Here is an 18,399-nt window from a genome sequence, read left to right as displayed (position 1 = left end):
TTACCAACTGGTGACCACAACGGCCACTTTGGCTGTGTGAGAACTCTTGTCTCTCAGGTCCAGAGACCTGGTACCTCTCGAACCCATTTCAGGAAGTCTGTCTGGATCGTCATAGATACTTTCCAGTGCTCCGACTTTGATGAGAAAAGTAATTATATTAAATACTTGGAGAGTTGAATATTCGGAATAGGACAAATACCAAAGGAGCCCAGTTATAGATGAAAACTCTTGAAGTGCAATGTCCGTACTAATACTTCATCTGGAGGGTGGATAGGTACAAGTCCGAAATTCTAGAATGCGGTAAGGTATCCATGAACTATCTTCTTAATCATATATAAAAGTACGGACAGCGTACCTGGGCACAGGGAGCAACGTTGAATTTCTGTCTTGTCGACTACGGAAAGGAACTGACCTACGAAGGAGTTTTCTGAGAGTTGGAGGGTATCCCTGTATGGAAAGGGTGATTGGAGTCCGAGTTCAGAAGACTCGATTAGTCCAAAATCATGAGGCAAGAGCATATCAACAAGTACATACTGGAAGAGCCTTCTCAGTCTCCAGTAAGGGTGTCCCTCTTCCCGAATCTAGCCCCTAACCCGCCAATATCCCTCCTGAAAAACTTGCCAATATTCTTCAAATTCTCATTAATCGTCCCTTTGTCCCCCACTCCCCCACTACCCCCAACCCCGCTCTGCCCCGTCCCTATCCTCTCCACCCCATCCCTCGCAGCAGTCAACAACCTCTCCCCCAGCGTCGCGGCATCAAACCTGCCCTGCAATCCTGCCGCCGCCACGGCCGACGATCCGGACCCAGTGGCCCCACTGATCATCGACGCGGACGAGCCCAAACCCCCTCCCGACGTCATAAGCGGTGTCAACAAAGGCGAGCTCTGCACCAGCTGTCTACCCTCGCCCTCTGCCACTGCCCCTGGAGCATCCCGGTGTATGGCGAAGAGCTCGAGCAAGTGCGCATGGTCTTGCTTGCGCACGCCCTTCAGGTCTAGAATCTTCCGGAAGTTTGTGTCTGACCGGTCGCCGATGTGGATCAGGTATGCTTGGACGAGGCCTTCGGGGGGCACGGGACGAACTTGGAGGGTTTTGAGGAGAGGGTCGATGCGGGTCATGGATTGGGTGAGACGTTTGAGGTAGGCGGGAGGGGGCGGGGGTGGAGGTTGTTGTGGATGGGGAGTGTGGTAGGAAAGGAGGTTTTCGAGGGATTTGGTCAGGATGTATTTGTCGAGGAGCATTTGCTCGGCGCCGACCTCGCAGATGGGGCGGCATTGTACGACGTTGTTGATGTAGGCTGTCGAAAGGTACTCGACAACGTTGTCGCAGAAGGCGCGGGCGTATTGTTGTTTGGTGACGAGGGGGAGGATTTCTTGCGCGCGGTCGTTGACGTGCTTGATGAGTTCGCCGACGTAGGAGCTGTGGTCGCTAACGCTTTCCATGCGGCTCCAGTTGGTGTTGCGCATCTCGCGCCATGCGCTGGCACAGTCGATTTCGACTTTGGTTACTAACGCCATGACTGCGGCGCTGGCGACGCCCATGAAGGCGTCAGATTGAGACGATAGGTCGACCTTGGATGCCATTTCTGGGTCGATGCGCTTCTTGATGCTTTCCTCAAGCTGGTTGGTATTGATGTACCAGAAGTCTGCAGTGTTCAGGACGAGGATGATATCCTGTATTGGAGGACCTTGGGCGCCACCACGTTGGAGGAATGAGACCAGGACTTGTTGGGCATATTCATCTAGGTATTTGGCAAAGACTTTAGTCAAGTCGAGCAGACGCTCGCCTGTGGAAAGTTTAGAACATTGTGAGAGGGTGAGTTTGTAAAAGTGGAAGAGCTCAATGGCTGATGGGATAACAGCCTGTGATGTAAACTCTTCGTCTGCTTGAATGAGCGGTTGTGTCTTGTACTTGGGAATCATAGATGCCAGGGCCTTGTCTTGTGACTCGACCCATAGGCTGAGATAAGGCTCGAAAGCGACGGATATTGACCCGTTAAAGTTCTGTATCCTATCGTCTGCTGAGCTTAGAGTGTCGATACTGGCCCGAGGCTCGCTCGCGAACTTGCGTTCTAAGCTTTGCTCAAAGTCCATGGTCTCCTGGAGACACCTCAGCAACAAGTTGACATCGAGTTTGGGCCCGTCTATCCTGCGCATGCTTTTTTCCAAGATCCCCTTGAAGTCCTCGCGGGTGCCATCACAGAAGGCCTTGGCGAGCTCTTCACTGACACGCCATTGGGGCGGAAAGATGCTGGCATGCTCTTCCTCGTAAGTCTTAAGCATACGCCTGAACCACGCATAGCGACGCCCAATATTGTCTAAGCTACCTGCTTCATCGTTCCCTCGGAACACTTGGCGGTACTCGCGCAGCTCCGTGTTGATATACCACGTTATCAGCCTGGTCTTTGCGTGTTCTCCGAGCGCGTCCATGACATGGCAAGCCTCAATCAGGACACCGCGCCGAGCAGCCACCTCTCCCTTAGCAAAGGCAATCTCGAAATCCTCGCATATTTGTTCCAGAAGCTCCCGCTGGAGCTCGTTGACGTTTCGGCTTAGGACGGCGATCTGCTCGATGCTTCGGTAGCTGTTGAAATGGCGCATCAGCTGCAGGACAGCCTGGAGCAATCCGGCGCATTCTCGGTACTGTCGAGTCCGCGCAAGACCATGGAGCTGCTCGTAGGCTGTCGTCAACATCTGGAGCCGCTTCAAGGCGGTCATGCTGAGTGTCAGGTTGCGCTTGGTGTTATCCAAACGTTTGATATCGGCCGTCATGTTAGTGATATCGCGCTCTGTCTGGAGGGCACGTGTCCGAACGTTCTCGATGCGCTGGAAGAGCGAGGATAGCTCGGCCTGAGCGGACTGCATGCGCTGCAGCGAGGAGTCGGGCCCGCAGGCCTGGGCAGACTCGAGGGCGGCAATGGACCGGGAGAGCTCATTCTGGTGTTTGCGGATAGTCGAAGACACTCGGCCAACGGACGATACGGTCGACGGGTGGGAAAACAGGAGGTTCAGGTGAGCCACGGGGTCATACTCAACTGAAGACGAGATCAGGGGAACATGTCAGTGAAAGGTTCAGTCAGGACGAGAAACTCTTGACCCATTTGTTTCGATCCATACCTGAATCAAGAGAGGATGATCCGGTGACTGTGCTATTCATCGTGCTGGGTCTGCCGGGCCTAGCCCTACCTCGCCGTTGTTCAATCCTCCAGGCAGAGATGTTATAAGATCCCGTCGACTCCGGGTCTGGCGTTGCAAGACGATGCAGCTGTACGTAATGCAATCCCATGCAGTCTGGAAGGATGGACACCCCAGACACATGCTGACGGGACCGTTTTGGGATAACGCCAAGAAGACCCGTCATTGCGGCTAACGGCGGCTGCGCTTGGCCCGGGAGGGGGGGCAGCAGCTGAAGGGTCCGTGAAGGTCATTGGGCTCTGCTGGGTGGGACAGTGCTTATCGATAAGTAGCTCGACGCAGCCCCCCTTCTACGAAGTTCGTCTTTTGTGTCAACAGCAGCCCCAGGAGCTGCTCACTATCCCGGAGGCTCACCAACCACGGAAACCCCAAACCAAGATCGTCACGAAGCCCCTGCTGCAGCTCCAGCCGTAAACCGACAGGACTTCGTGTCGCCAACCATGGTGCTGCATCAGCAATCATGGACTCAAATGCTGCAGCCCCGACGCTGACAAGGCAGCGCGTCAGCGTGACGGTGCTGTCACTTGCTGCTACGGCTACTCTGGTCTACTTCACCTACCGCATCTTCAATCCTGAGCGCGATCCTGACCGTCACCTGCACCGTAGCAATGCTGTTCGCCATCGTCGACGCTCGCTGCCCCATACTGCCCGCGCCCGCGGCCACGAGAGCCAGCCATCCGACACCTCTGACACGTCGGCTGAGTCCCGTGCTCTCGACGAGAACGTCGATCACAACACCGTCCGTCCGCTGAACGATGGCGAGACCGTTGCCGACGAACATGGGATTGAAGAGAACTGGTTCGATAATGAAGACAATCATTTCGCCCATCAACAGCAGCGCGCTGGGCAGAACATCGTCAGTCTGCTCTTTCGCGTTTCCGAGGACAATGCTCGTCGGAATGCCTACGTTCACCGTGGCTGTCTCTGCAATGGATGTGGTCTTACCCCGATTCGTGGCATCCGGTACCGCTGTGCCAACTGCGCCGACTTCGATCTCTGTGAAACGTGCGAGTCTCAGGGTCTTCATACCAAAACTCATGTCTTTTATAAGATTCGCATCCCCGCTCCCCGTCTCGGCTCCCGCTCTCTGCAGCCCGTTTGGTATCCTGGTGATCCAGAAAACTGTTTGCGACTTCTGCCCAAGCATCTGATGGCCCGGCTATCGAAGGAGACTGGCTTTGAGCGCCCTGAGCTGGAGGCCCTCTGGGAACAATGGACTTTCATGGCAAACACCGAGTGGCGCGAGGACCCGGACGAGCTCTATTTAGCCATGGACCGGAAGACCTTTGAACGCTACCTGATCCCATCGGGAGGCTCTAGTCATATTACGCCCAATCTGCTTCACGACCGCATGTTCGCTTTCTACGACGACAACCACGATGATCTGATTGGGTTCTCCGAGTTCCTGAGAGGCACTGCTTATCGCAAACGGAAGGATAGACTTCGCAAGATCTTTGAGGGTTACGACATTGATGGTGACGGCTATGTCAGCCGCAAAGACTTCTTGCGCCTGTTCCGGGCATACTATGTCGTTTTCAAGCAGATGCATAGGGACGTTTTGGAAGGACTAGCTGACCAAGCAATGAGCTACAACGAGGTTGAACAACTTGTTACTAGCAGGCAGCCGTTGAGCAGCTTTTTTGGGCGTGAAGGAGGCTTCAACAGTGGCGATAGTGACCGGCCGCTCGAGGGCAAGGTTACCATTGGCACCGCGGGAGATGTCCATATTTCTGGAGGTTCCGGGGTCGTGAAAGAGGACTCGCCAGATACCATCGATCGCCAGTCTCTCTTGCTGAGTCTCTTCACTCGACAGCGACAAACTCGCTACACCCACGAGAGTCCTTTCTTGGCTGTTATAGACGGTTCAAGAGGAGGCGAGAGGTCCGCTATGGAGTATCTGCAGAGCCTTTTTAACCCGCCAACGCGGGTGAATGAACTCCCTGCACTGCTTCTTGGTGAGACACCGTCTGGTCCGGATGTATTGATCATCATTAACACTGGAAACGACCAAGGCGCAGATAACCAGGGCGACCGCGATGCAGGCAATGGAAGTGACAATTCGTCCAGGCGTGGAGATAACGGCTCCGGATCCAATCACCGCGCCAGGTCGTACAGTTCTTCTAGCGCAGAAGACGACGACGACCATCGCAAGACTGTTAGTTCCCACCGCTCGGCTCGTCGCGCCAGGGTTGAGGCACGCAGGAGGCTGCTTGAGCGCTGGAGAAGACGACAGTTCTATCTGGATGAGGAAGAGGGCATGGGCCCGCCGGAGAACTGGAGCGACAGCGAGGACATCATGAATCGGATGCACATGAATGACGAGTTTGAGGACTCGAAGAGCTCTCAGCCGCCTATTACCCCTCGTTCTCGATCTTCTTCCAAGGTGCGGTTCGTCGAAGACACTGACGACTTTGATATCCGGTCCAACCCCTCGACTTCTTCGAGAAGCATCCCAGAGAGGTGGGGTGGCATGGAGATTTCCGACGCAGAACGCGATGTTGGCAAGGAGATCTTTTACCAAGTCATGCAGCAAGCGTTCGACGAAATCCTTGATGTCCTCTTCAAAGAGAAAGAGGACCTTGCTATCGAAGCAGCCAAGACGAAGGCTTTGCGGGATATGTACAGACCTCAGTTCGAGTCTATTGATATTAAGGAGGAGAAGGAGAGCACCACACCCGAGGAGAAGGACCCGCGTGAGGAGACCCTGGAGGAGTTGCTCGCTAGGACCGGCTACACTATCGACCCTCCTACACAACAGAGTCAGGACAGCATTGATGCACCTCAGGAGGACCACAATGAGGACGATGGCGAGTATAGCGACACAGACGAGCCAACCACTTCCGAATCCTCGACAGAAAATGCCCCTTACCGCGATCCAACCATGCCTCAATTCCGGCCCAACTCTGTCTCAGACATCACGCCCCAGTCTCCCAACAGACACAAGAGTTCCAAGACTCCTGCGAACCCCTCCCGCTCATCAAAGAAGGTTTCCACAAGCAAAGCCAATGCAGAAGACTCAAAACAGCCCGCGCTCCCCGAACCCATCCCTCGCTCCACGCTGGTCTACTGGAAGCGCCTAGACCTTGCCGAGCAGGAAGCGAAGGAGCGTGGTGGCTGGGGAAGGCTAGACTATGCGGAGTTCGAGAACATCTACCGCAAGCAGGAGGCGAAGGGAAGCAGGATGGATTTCTTAGGCACGTGGATCGACTTTTGCATTCCTCATAATTAGATGGGGTTTGAGGATGGCAAGGGGTGAGGCTACGTATGAGGGTCTGATCGATTTTGGGTTTCGAAGACTGGGATGATGGAAGAGGATTGGAATGGGCGAGGTATGACATGAGATTCATGAGCTGTGATGGTTAAAACTGGGTTTTATTGTCTTCAACAAAGGAAAGAAAACAATCAGTATTATACATTAGGACAATAGGCAAGCAAAAGCGATATCTACTAGAAGAAACCATTGCACCTGCTAAATCCAAGGAGTCCATTCTTCATCAGGATGTGCAGTATTACTGACTGGCTGTCTCTTTCCCAAGGGATGGCCGAGTTGTTTGTCTTCATACCAATTGGCAGCAATCGAATTAACTATCCTTAACCAAAACGCCCACAATCAACTTTTCTCAAAGCAATTGTTGTCTTATCATCGCGATATCATTTCTCTTTATCTTTGCTACTTTTGTAGCTGAGCTAATGGGTACCTTGACCATTATAGTGGAGCAATTGCCTTGCGAACAGAGCAGTGAGAAAGAAAGGGTAAAGTGAACAAATGCGTACTAATCACATTACATTGTTCTTAAGCACGTGGCAGGTCAGGAGCTGGAACTCGGGTCCTGACACGTGCAATATCGCATACTCAACAAAGTAATGGCTGTAACTCGTCAAAAAATCGGATATTTATATCTTTCTCAGTCGTTGCTGTACCACTGTAAGGCATTGGGTGTCAAGACTATTCTGCCTTCTAACCTCTGAAATCCTCATCCATACCAGTTTTGCCCCAGCACGGGCTTCTCCCCAGAGTTACACGTATGCTGATTATTAGATGATGATTATCCGATGTCGTCAGGACACCACCTAGCACCATCAGGGGTGAAATCGGTCGAAAAATAGAATTCAAATTCAACTCTGAAGTTCTCAAAACTCAATGATGCAAGAATTAAGTCTTACGATCAAAAATTCAGATACTCCACGCAGAAATGAAATTCGCTTTCAGCACTCTTCTGATCTTGTTCAGAGATGGAAACAGCTCATGCTCGTCTGCTTTGCTTTTGACGCGACTGGCAATCACCATCGGCACTTCAAAATCAGTGGTACGCATGCTGTAATGCTTCCTCAACACCAACAATGCTCTTTGCAAGCATGATCTGGCTTCATCTTGAGCTTCAGTTGTTACAGATATCATCCTTGCTGATGTTAAAATGTGTCTTCTAGAATTTATCTACTCTGCTTTCCCTGTACTGCAAGACACACCCTTTGCTGGCCAGAATCAGAATGGATCTTTGTTGGGTAGTAAAGCAGAGGAAGGGGTTCTCCTCCGGCCCTTGAAGCTGGCGGAAGATCATCCGTACTGACTCCCCGTCAAAGTAGGCCCTGTCCTGCTTTAAACAGATAGGCGATATGGGTGACCGTTTTAGGGATGAGTGGCATGGCGTGGCATAGAGGGGGTTGCCGGGTTTGACCGGTGGACTGAGGCAAAAGGTAGGGAAGGTAGATCATCGTGGGGAGTGTCGGTAGGTATTTTCCAGTTTGCAATGCATCATTCTATCATCCATCACGATTTTGAGACCCCGTCCTAAGGTGGGATGGGCAAACTGTTTTGGATAAAACTCTGGAAGAGGATTCCCGAGCATCCTGCCTGCACAGCAGTCCAATAGGGAGCCGAGTAATAGTTTATGCACATAAGATTACATTCAACGGTCGGAAGGATGATCTATGTGGGCAGGTATGTAAGGTTTCAATGGTACCGGTTTTGTCAAACACAAACAGGGCCGAGGCTCGAAATAACAAACGGGTGCAGGCTCAGCTATTGGGAATCTTATTTTCGATGCAGCTCACAATGGTCTTCATCTGCGGAGCGAAGGGTCTTAAAGCCAAGCTGAGGGGATAAGCAACATGGTCGCCGGCAGATCGTTCATCGGGGAGTGGATGGATCGAAAGAGCGATCCAAGAGATAACACAAATGATGATGCTCTCTATGACCCAAGGAGGGAGTGTCAGCACTTGGACAAGGCCGAAGAACGTCTACTAAGTTCTGGAATGTGATCTATGATTAGGCGGGCCAGGCATTTTGCCAGAGTTAAGGCATATCAAAAGGAGACAAAGCATCCCAGTCAAAACGCGGCTTGTCACATCTATTGATTTCCAATAAAGATGACTTGACTTAGGTTATAGAAGAATATGAACGACAGAAATCAAACATACTCGATTTCAAGCAACTAAACATTGCTAGGATATTGTTCTCAAAGCCATTCTTGCCTTTAAAAAAACACCTATGTCAAATCCAAAAATGACCAAGCAGTTACCTATACCCCGACCAAAATTGTATACCAAAAAAGTTCTACTAGTCCCTGCCACTGGTGCCCTTTCACCACGGCCGCGATAAAGGTGCAATCGCATGACAAGTGGAACACTGAATCTCCGCGCGTGGCGCATACACCCCCCTCCGATGCAGCTTGACACATCTGCAGACCCAATACCCTGACGTGCCATCCGGCAGGGGCTGAACAAGATCAATCGTATCGAGCGGCTTGTAGACGCCGCACGCCAGGCTGCACTCAACACAGAGCCGCAGTTTGCCCCAGGTATCTCTGATCCGCCGCAGGTCCGAGTTTGATGGGTCGTCGCCACTGCGATGAAGGTTGCGATGGCCTTTATTGGCAGCCATGAGACTTGTCCGAGTCAGGCTTGGGTCGTAGTGTGGATTGCCTGTGGGTGGGACTCCCTGTGTTGTTGATGATGATGATAGCTGCGGCGAGTTGGAGCGATCGCGAACGTGTCTTGGATTGTTAGTATTGTTGTTTTCAAGAATCTCGTATTCCCTGATGGGCTTGTTGTTCCACTTGTATAGTTCGAAGCAGCGGAGGGGCTTGGGTCTCAGGCAACCGTAGCAGCCGTACCAGGTGATCTTTTTTTTCTTCGATTCTGCCGACCGTTTCATCACAGATTGGTCCTCGTTGTCGTCAGGGAATCGTTCGAGATCGCGCAGCCCGTTTCTTCTGACTTCGTATGGAAGAGAGTCTGGGTTGAACTTGTCTCTGAAGAATCGACAAGTTGTGTAAGCAATGAGGCAGTCCCTCCACCGAAGGTACATTTTGATACGCTCAATAATCGATTCAGGAAGACGCTTCATGTATTCGATGTCGAAAAGACCTTCGTAAGGCTCTTGCTGGAGCATCGTAGATGCATGGGGGATGGTCGAGCTGAGATGGCCTGTTGTGACAGACGCTGGCTGATAACGTGCGGGAATGTAGGCTGAATAAACTGTTGGATACTCTTGAAAGGTAACAGAAGGTGGTTGTGTCGTCATAACAGAGTAAGAATAAGTGGGCGCTGGTGCAGGTGGCTTCGAAACCGGGCATTGGAGCTGCCGAGGACTCGATATCGAGCGATACAGAGGGTATTGAGACGACTCGGTATGTGGAGAATAGGACGAGGCATTGTCGATGAGCGATGGAAATTGTGAGAGAACAGCATGCGGAGCAGAGCGCTCACGCCCATAATGATGACATCGAGTCCCTGGAACTAATGGGCTCCCAGGCTGAGTACCAGATACTCGATGCCGAAGATATAGTTCGCGAGATGTTCCCGCTAGTTGAGGGTTGGACTGCGGTGAGAAGGTTGGCAGCGACGAAGCTGAAGAGATGGAAGAGAACCGAGTCTCAGTGCCCAGCTGGGGCTGGGTCAAAGGAGACGGAGAATAGAAGGAGTTTAATGCCATCTCTCTGCTCTAAGGGTGAAGTTATGGGCGAACACAGAGATCAAAGCTTGGGAACGCTGTCTCAGCCATGAGCTGTGAATAATTCATTGGTGATAAAGAGCGCATCTGGTGAGCACTGAGGTCTGTGTCGTGTGCTTGAGCGGTGCCAAAAGGCTTGTAGGCACCTTTATAAGTTAAAGATATATCAAGGACTGTCAAGCTTGACCGACCTTAGCCAAGACAATCAGAGAGTCAGTGTGGCGAGGAACGGCCGAGAACCTACGACAATGTTGACTTGATGGTTTGGGGGAAGGCTGCTTGACCAGGTGATATCACGGACGCTCGTCGACGTATTGGGTCTTAACCCCTAACTCGAAGTCGTCCTCGAACCTGCCGGGGAGGGTTCCGGGTCCCGAGAGAGCAGTTACCAACCAGAGAGCACAAAAAACTGCGCTGACAATGCAGATTGCTTCTTTGGTATAGATGAGCTGGGTTTGAATGTCGAAAAGTTGAGCTGTCTGCTAGGTTGACAAGCAGGGAACTTCTGGCCAAGATGCTGCCCAACACAGGGCGATCATGGTGCTCAGATCCCTCAACCATGGCTTGGGCGGATATTTGATGACAAGTCTGATTTGAAATTTGTGCAACCGTAATCCTTGGGGAATATCCAAAAATATCCCGGGATGGCCTAGACGGAGGATAAAGAACACAAGTAGTACTTGTCAAGGACAGTGCCCAAAGATCAGGAAGGTAAGAGGTACCAGCACGAGGAAAAACTTGAAATTGAGATGAATGTGAGGATGTCTGCATAGAAACTAGGGACAAGGAGTGCCAGAGGATGTGGACGGTGGAGACATTGGAGGTGGTAAGAAGAGATAGGGTGTATGTACGGGTTCATCCCAATGAACACATGCTGTTTGCATATGATAGTCCATGTTAGACACGTAGTACAACTACAACGTAGTCAGTGTATGGAGCAACGTTGACGAGAATCCGAAGGACAGGGTAGCTAAGAGTAGCACCAACAACAGACCACCCCCACCCTTCCCCCCTCCCGGGTCGACCAGGATCCAAGATGAGTTACTGGTCAGGGTTTGCCAATCTCGATTCAATCCTAGTCCCCTGGATGCTCAGCCTGGAGTAGTGTGCTAATGTGTCCAGACGAAGCTTGCAACGCTGCCCCGCGAGGCTCTGTGAGACCTGCATCAAGACATCGAATCGACAGCGGGGCTTGTCACTGGCGCTGCGGATAACTTGACAACTGGTTCCTTTCCGCAATCTACACAGTGGGATTTTTCGGGCTGCCCAACCCCACCGGAACTCCTCGTTTCCAAGTCTTGCTCCTATCCTTCCCCTCCCAATGGCTGTTCTCAGTCTCCTGTGACCCAGTCATCTTGCCTTTATGCTTGGGGGCGTGCGGTGTTCCCTATCTCCAGGACTGACGACCGCTCGTGACCTTTACGGCCCGGACAAACAGCTTCAGCCTTATACCCTGGTTGGATGACGCCTATCTAAATTTAACCGATCGTCGACTGAATTGTGACAGTGCTAGGAAGCTACCCAACAAAGAGCAAGGGTCCTAAGGTGACAACCACCGACTCAATGCTTGGAAAGACTCCGGACTATATGTGACCCCCAGATTTCGAAGCAGCAAACGGCCCCCAACAACGCTGTGCTAGTGTATTGTCGCAATCACCGGCAATTGCCTCCCTTCTCTGCAGGCACTGGGGCAGAAACCAAGATCGTGTTCTTCTGCATGCCGGCATCGCAGAAACTGAACATCGAGCCAGGTGACAGGACGTTACCAGTTACTTATCCCGGCATGATGGTGTTCGCTGCTCCTCCCAGTTTCGATGTTGAGGGTCTCTGGGCCAAATCGAGCGGCCTACAGGCAAGAGTCTTTGGGCTCAGGACGCGGGACAAGCCCCAGCCTTCATTACGATGATGGTTCCCCTCACATGTGGGAACAATGTGTAGAAAATCTAGAGGTACCTGTACCCGTACCCTGCCCCACCAGAACGGTGCGCTGGACGATAGGGTGAAAAAAGAAAAGTGCCTGGCGTTGCTGCAGCAAAGCCAAGAACACAAGAAAAAAAATCATCATTTTCGGCACAACTTCTACATGCCATACTTGTAAATTCGCGGGAAATCGTGCAGAACATCATTTTGTGCAGTACCAAATTAGGCTGTTTTGGCTTGCTGCGATTCCCAGAGTGCTGCGACCCGACCACCATCTCAGTTGCATAGCCGTGTTGAGTACAAAACAGGCATTCATGGAGGTTGGTGGTGTGCGACTTTGATGCGGGGACTGATCTGCCCACCCTGTCGGGTTCCAGTTCCGCTCATCAGTGGAGCCAGAAGCAACAGTCTTTGGCCCCACAAATGTCACATGCTCAAAGATCTAGCCAATCATTGCCGTTACCAACTGGACGGTACGAACAGTGCTTAGAACGGTTGATTGGATGGATACAAGGCCAAGGCTATAGCAGACCAATGTCTAAGGCTGTTCTGCTTTTGGATAGGCTTGCCACACAGGCAGTGGTGCACCAACCCGCACTGTCATGGGGTGAACAGTGAACATCTGGGTGTGGAAGGTTCGACCGAGGGCAAGTGCTTCACTGCCGATGCTCGCCGAGTCGACATCTTGGAATGCTGAGCTCTTCAAGAACCAGAGCCTTTGGGGCAGTCTGTCCATTCATCCCCTTCTTTCTCTCGCTTCCGTCGTCACATCACGTCGAGAACCTCGCTGGGGACCCTTCCAATGCCATCATACCCTCTTTAGGGTGAAAACGACCAGCATGCTCGACTGGCCCTATCTGGGTATTGTTAATATGCGATTTCTGCGCAATAACTCGTGAATCCTTGCGGATACCCTGACTCTAGCTTGTGAGCTCCAGAAACTTGATCTCGGGATTCGAATCCTGAGGGATTTTCCGCAACAGTAGTGCCAAAGACTCAACCAATGTTGCAGAGGCTCTGGCACAAAAGAACTGCCCACTGCAACGCCATTTTTGCCAGTTACCGCGGCCACGTTCTTCTTACCCTGATCCCTAAGTGATCCAAGACCATGCTAGCCGCCTAGTTCACTGCTGATCAGTGTAGTTGTTGTGGCAGTACCTGTGTCAATAGAATGGCACAGATGCACAAGCTAAAAACATGGGAACTTTGTCCTAATTTTGCTGCTTATAGGTGTTTGTACACCGATGGAGGGATGGGAATTATTGCTTGCCCCATCTACACCCAAAATATATATTGGCGCGGATACGCGGATTCCTATCACATCCCAAATCCACCTCAATGGCACGGAAATCACTCGGGAAGTCAACTCCCTTGCCCAAAACCGTGCTGTGCCTGTGATTTCTGGTGCTCGTGATTCTGTTGATGATTCGCGGGTAAGTATCGGCTCGAGCCCATGATGGCCTGCCAAAACACGAGTCTCCATATACATCGACGGTTAAGAGTCCATGAAAACAAGCAGCACTATCAACAGGCGTTCCTTTGTAGGCGCAGAGAGTGGCGACGTTGGTGTAGTCATAATTGTTGCGGTCAGCCACTGAAGCGTGCAGCAGACATCCAATCCCTCCAGCCCCTCTGGCGATGAGATTTCCCAGGTTGAACCCGGTCATCAATCTCGGGAACATCATCCGGGTTGTTTCGACCACTTGGACATTCCTGGATTCCCGAAAAGTGTCGGTTCGAAATTGGCTGCCGAGATCATGTTCAGCCCCGTTGCAGGCGGTGATCTTGATTCACCAATGCAAAATAATCCCAGGACAGCCCTTACAGTTGCTACTTTTCATTCCCTACTGATGGTATCGAACTCGCGATGAGCAGAGCGCACCCAACCTCAGGATCTTCATCCTTTGCGACAGAAAATCGTAGCAGAGGTTTGCCATCTTCTCTGAAACGGTTCCCAGACTAGTCATTTGCTGCCTTCTTTCCTGGAACTTCCAAGCCAGGAGCCAAAGTCCTCCGTCCAGAAACCCTCCGATAATATATTGGATGAGGTAACAATCCGTGCAAACCAAAACTCAATTATTGCAAAAGTTGAAATTCCCTCGTCTATCAAATGAGTGGCTGCTAGTGTTGCCGAACAAAGGAGTATATCGGTGAGCTACCTATTCTTTGCTGCGAGCCCTTGAATAACACCGTGCTTCTGCAGTACCAGTTGAAAGTGTGCAGATACCTAGGCATACAAGTTTGTGGTGACCTCAGGTCAGCCACATCGAAGTCGTGACTCGTGTAACCCATCACAAAGTCCTCGTCTCCATTCCAATTGAAAGTCTCTGTCTGGTAACATCGAGCTTACGATCTTTTATACTGAAGACTGGAACAAAAATCGAGTGCAGCGAGTGAGACTTTCGACAGCTTGAGCATGACTATCCATTCCTGTTTCTGAGGTACTTTGTACTGTGTATCTACACAGCTCCTGGCCGCCCTTGAAGCAAACTTGGTATCTCTGTTTTAATCTACTGACCCCATCCTCTTCTATTTCCAAAATCACTCACGTGCAGTTAGCTTGAGACTTTCGTACCCTGGTCAAACAGAAGCAAAAGAAACGTCACCATTTGCTCTTGGAAAATACAAGCAAACATGCAATAGGTCGAACCCCATGCGAGTATCTCGGGTTCACGATTCGTCCTTCTGACGCTTGCATTGGCCGACGATTGGAGATGTTTTGGCTCCTTCAAAATAAGAAAGAGCAAACAATTGCTGTCGGTTTTAAGCTGCTGCTGATGAAACTTCCATCTTCTTCGGCAGATCGATTAGCCTGGTCGGTAACTTACGGGTTTTTTTTATCTCCCAGGGCAATTCGCCAGCCACCTTTGGAGGACGGAGGAGCACACCTTAACTTGGTCGTGGTTTCCTAAGGCTCTGGATAGGAGTCAGCATCAAATTAGAGGTTAGGCCTGTCGAATTTCCAACTCAAAAGAATTGAGCTTTAACACTCATCTTGCGTCTGCTAAATGCTCTTGAGACTCAGGCCGAGAAGATGGCTTAGGTTCAAGTTCTTGACTTAGAACCATGAGCATCATCTGAAATTGTTTCTGCAGAATAAAATAACAGGTAAACTGCAAAATCTAACAGTTCCTGTCTAAGTCACTTAGGTTCAAGTTCGTTTGTTTATTGCGATTGTGACTTGAGCATCAACGGCAAGCTCGCCAACGATATTATCGGTCAGAGCACTCTCCTCTGTGCGTTCTCTCAATCATACTCAGTCCATTCCCTCACTACTGTCCAAATCACAGAATCATTTCAACAGCCTTTTGTCACTTGTCTAAAGAATTTTTCGTTGGTCTCCCAGCACAGGAAAGATGACAACATGAACTTGTTTAATTGAATAGAAACGTTATGCAACGATGGTTCAGTACCAACATGAAATCCGGCATAGCTGTTAGCTTTTTTCACCTATTATTATCTTACCTGATACCGACCATGAACCAGAATATGGATTGTCAACTCAATAACCACTGAGCAATGAATGAACGCAGAACGTTTGTTGCGCAGGTACGTACTCGGGGGCCCACATTAACATGGCTCCGTTTCGGAATAACCACTAGCCATCGATAAGCTATGAACCCCTCGCTGGCTGCCAGTTTTAGGTGATGAATATGTAAGGTTATCATCAAAGTCAGGTTTATCAGAAGCTTTATAGGGCTAATATTAGAAGGTATTGAAGCATAAGAACATTTGAAGATAGATAACTTGCTTTCCCAAAGCCAAATGTCAGCTCGAGCTACCATCGATGAGCTGGCGGCTCAGCCCGTCCCAGTAAGCTCCGATGGGCCCCACCACTTTTGCGCTGGTGGAGCCATTGAAGTATGCGGGTGCTCTTCAAAGAAATGCCGAGTAATTCGTCAACTTCGACTTGACGGATAGCTGCTCTACTGATCCGTGGTGAGCTGTCATTAAAACCAATCCTGCTTCCCCTGAGCTGTGAAGCACTTTTTATGTCCGTCTTCTGGTCTGGCTGTTGTCTGGAAACGTGACAATCACCCTACTCTCGGCCAACCAACAGGACACCGCCGCACTTGCAAAAACGCGATTTTCTCCCCTTTTCTAGAATCTGGGAGACAAAAGCTGCTCCCGAGCAGTCATAAACCTGGTTTTAAGCACAAGAAAGCACCACAATCCATTTGTACCGAATCTCAACTAAGGTATTTTCTGGTCAAACATGATAGCCAAACCAGTTTCCGTTCTGGCAGTGAGGCCCACAACTGACCCCCGGTAGATGTGCCGGCTTGTCTTGGTCAACTTCCCCGATCTTCATCAATATTTGACATACTGAACACTCAACATATCGCTTTAGCAGTACGCCGGCTTCTTAGAGGGACTATTGGCCCAACTTGATGAAGCATCGGTTTTCCCATCGTACTTCATACTTGCTCCTGAGGTTCCAAGGGCCACCATCACTAGGGCACCCACCTTCTTCTGAGTCTCATCTAGCATCAGACGAAATATCTGCTATGACTGGATGAATTGCATCGACCAGCATCTTTAGTAGATGAATGAGTTGGCAATTAAATCCAATTCTTGCATGATTGCTATTCTTGATGGGCCAGTCAGCGGCTAGATGCATTGTTATTTGCATACACATATTGCTGTACGTGGTCGTCCGATCTTTGTCCCGAGCACAATCTCATCTAACCATTTACTCCAGCCATCATCATCTTTTCCATGAAGAAGACACATCAGCCTGATTTCTTCATCATCCCTATTGTAGTAGCTTTAACTTCATTGCTTTTGCTCACACGATAGCTTCGTTTCTTGCAGTCAGTGGAGATTTTGGGAATTACTAGTTCCGAAGAGCCCGGATAGGGACCGGCAAAACCCTCAAAAACAGTCAGGGTATGCTGAAGTTTTCCTCTCTCACTCTTTGACGTGTGCTGAGATGCCAATAGTTCTCTAGAGCGATTCACACGATTCTGCAGGGATTTACATTTCACCAGTATGAAAGAAACCTGGGGGCCAGACATCGAAGACACCATTATTTGGGCTAGAAACAAATGTAACCAGGGTCTTAAGTACAGTGATGTCCTCGAGGCTGCTGCTCCTCGATCAACGGCTTGGGGTTCATCAACAGTTACGCCTCCTGCAGCTCAGACAGATCGGTCAACTAGCAACTCATCAGTTCCCGAGCGCCGCTTCAAAGGAGGTAAAGTTTTTCGCTTAAGACCAAGGTGGGTCCGCCAGTGGCTTAAGGAACACTTATAGATCCGCTGCTGATCACATAGCAAACACTTTTAGATCTGAAAACACATGGAGTTGGATATGTTCCGGCGATAGCTGGTCAGAGTCGAACTCCTGGGGCACTCCTGACAACCAAAGCGCTAGCAATCGAGAGGTCAAGAAGACAGGCAAGAACAAGAAACAGCATGGTTCTCTCCGTCACAAATATGCGACCGACCCAGCCGCAACCTATTCATCCCAACAAGATAGCGACGAAGATTGGTATGACAAGCGATGTATCCCCCGCACTCCTCCCCCGACCCCAGCCATCCCCTCCGAGTACATCCACATCCGGCCGTCTGACCTCGGCGGCCTGGGTATCTTCGCGGCCCGACCCCTGAAGCGCGGCGACAGGATCCTCGTGGAAAAGCCCTTGCTGCGAACGACCAACTTCCGGTTCATGATGGACTTCTGCAACCTTTCCAAGTCGGACAAGGCATCATTCATGCGTTTGCACGGAAGCCACGGGATGCTGTTCGAGAGGATTGAGAGTATCAGGCAGCGTAACGCGTAAGTCTTTGTCTATCAACACAATTGTGGCTGCACGTGGAAGCCTTGGCAGGCAGTTTCAGCTAACACCGAGCAGGTTTAAGGTGCGAGGTGGTATCGCGATCTTTAAGATAGCTTCCCGCTTCAACCATGCTTGCCCGCCAGTGCGCAATGTCCAGTACGAGTTTGACGAGGAGCGCGGGGAGATAGTGTTCATGGTCTGCCACGACGAGATCCCCGTTGGCACTGAGCTCCTGATAAATTATGGCGGTTCGCCTGAGGAGCTCTACCGGACGTATGGCTTCATTTGCCGCTGTGGGGGCTGCAAGTCGCTGACCGAGGAGGAACTGCGAATCTTGAGGGGCGAGGTTTTTGATCCTGCAGCTGGTTGGTGATGGAAGTCCCCTACCTTAGGCAGTGATTGTCGATGATGTGATAGCAATAAAGAGATCAGAGTGAAAGAAGAGGAGAGTTGGAGAGGCAGAGAATGAGAAAGAGAGTTTTCGGACTTGGAAGTCAGTGTTGGATCTGTCTTTTTCTTGGATTAGTGGACCCTGTTCATGGATCAGAG

At 50.7% G+C, this 18,399-nt stretch overlaps 3 protein-coding genes across 3 annotated transcripts; 2 read left to right on the top strand and 1 right to left on the bottom strand.

The window, feature by feature from the left end:
- Nucleotides 1-547: 547 nt before the first annotated feature.
- CTHT_0058820 (uncharacterized protein) lies at nucleotides 548-3,158 on the bottom strand (the record flags this gene model as incomplete). Its single annotated transcript, XM_006696138.1, has 2 exons — nucleotides 548-3,036; nucleotides 3,119-3,158. 2 exons carry the CDS (start codon nucleotides 3,156-3,158, stop codon nucleotides 548-550), a joined length of 2,529 nt encoding a protein of 842 aa, XP_006696201.1.
- A 498-nt stretch (nucleotides 3,159-3,656) lies between these two features.
- Nucleotides 3,657-6,425, top strand: CTHT_0058810 (putative calcium ion binding protein; the record flags this gene model as incomplete). Its single annotated transcript, XM_006696137.1, has 1 exon — nucleotides 3,657-6,425. One exon carries the CDS (start codon nucleotides 3,657-3,659, stop codon nucleotides 6,423-6,425), a length of 2,769 nt encoding a protein of 922 aa, XP_006696200.1.
- Nucleotides 6,426-17,060: 10,635 nt separating this feature from the next.
- Nucleotides 17,061-18,223, top strand: CTHT_0058800 (SET (Su(var)3-9, enhancer-of-zeste, trithorax) domain-containing protein; the record flags this gene model as incomplete). The annotated part of the gene is made up of 3 exons (XM_006696136.1): nucleotides 17,061-17,265; nucleotides 17,405-17,849; nucleotides 17,926-18,223. 3 exons carry the CDS (start codon nucleotides 17,061-17,063, stop codon nucleotides 18,221-18,223), a joined length of 948 nt encoding a protein of 315 aa, XP_006696199.1.
- Nucleotides 18,224-18,399: the final 176 nt, after the last annotated feature.

Source organism: Thermochaetoides thermophila (genome assembly GCF_000221225.1).
Source record: "Thermochaetoides thermophila DSM 1495 unplaced genomic scaffold scf7180000011820, whole genome shotgun sequence".
Lineage (NCBI taxonomy): Eukaryota > Fungi > Ascomycota > Sordariomycetes > Sordariales > Chaetomiaceae > Thermochaetoides > Thermochaetoides thermophila.
The sequence above is the reverse complement of the archived record's forward strand: the minus strand, read 5'-3'. Positions and strand labels throughout refer to the sequence as shown.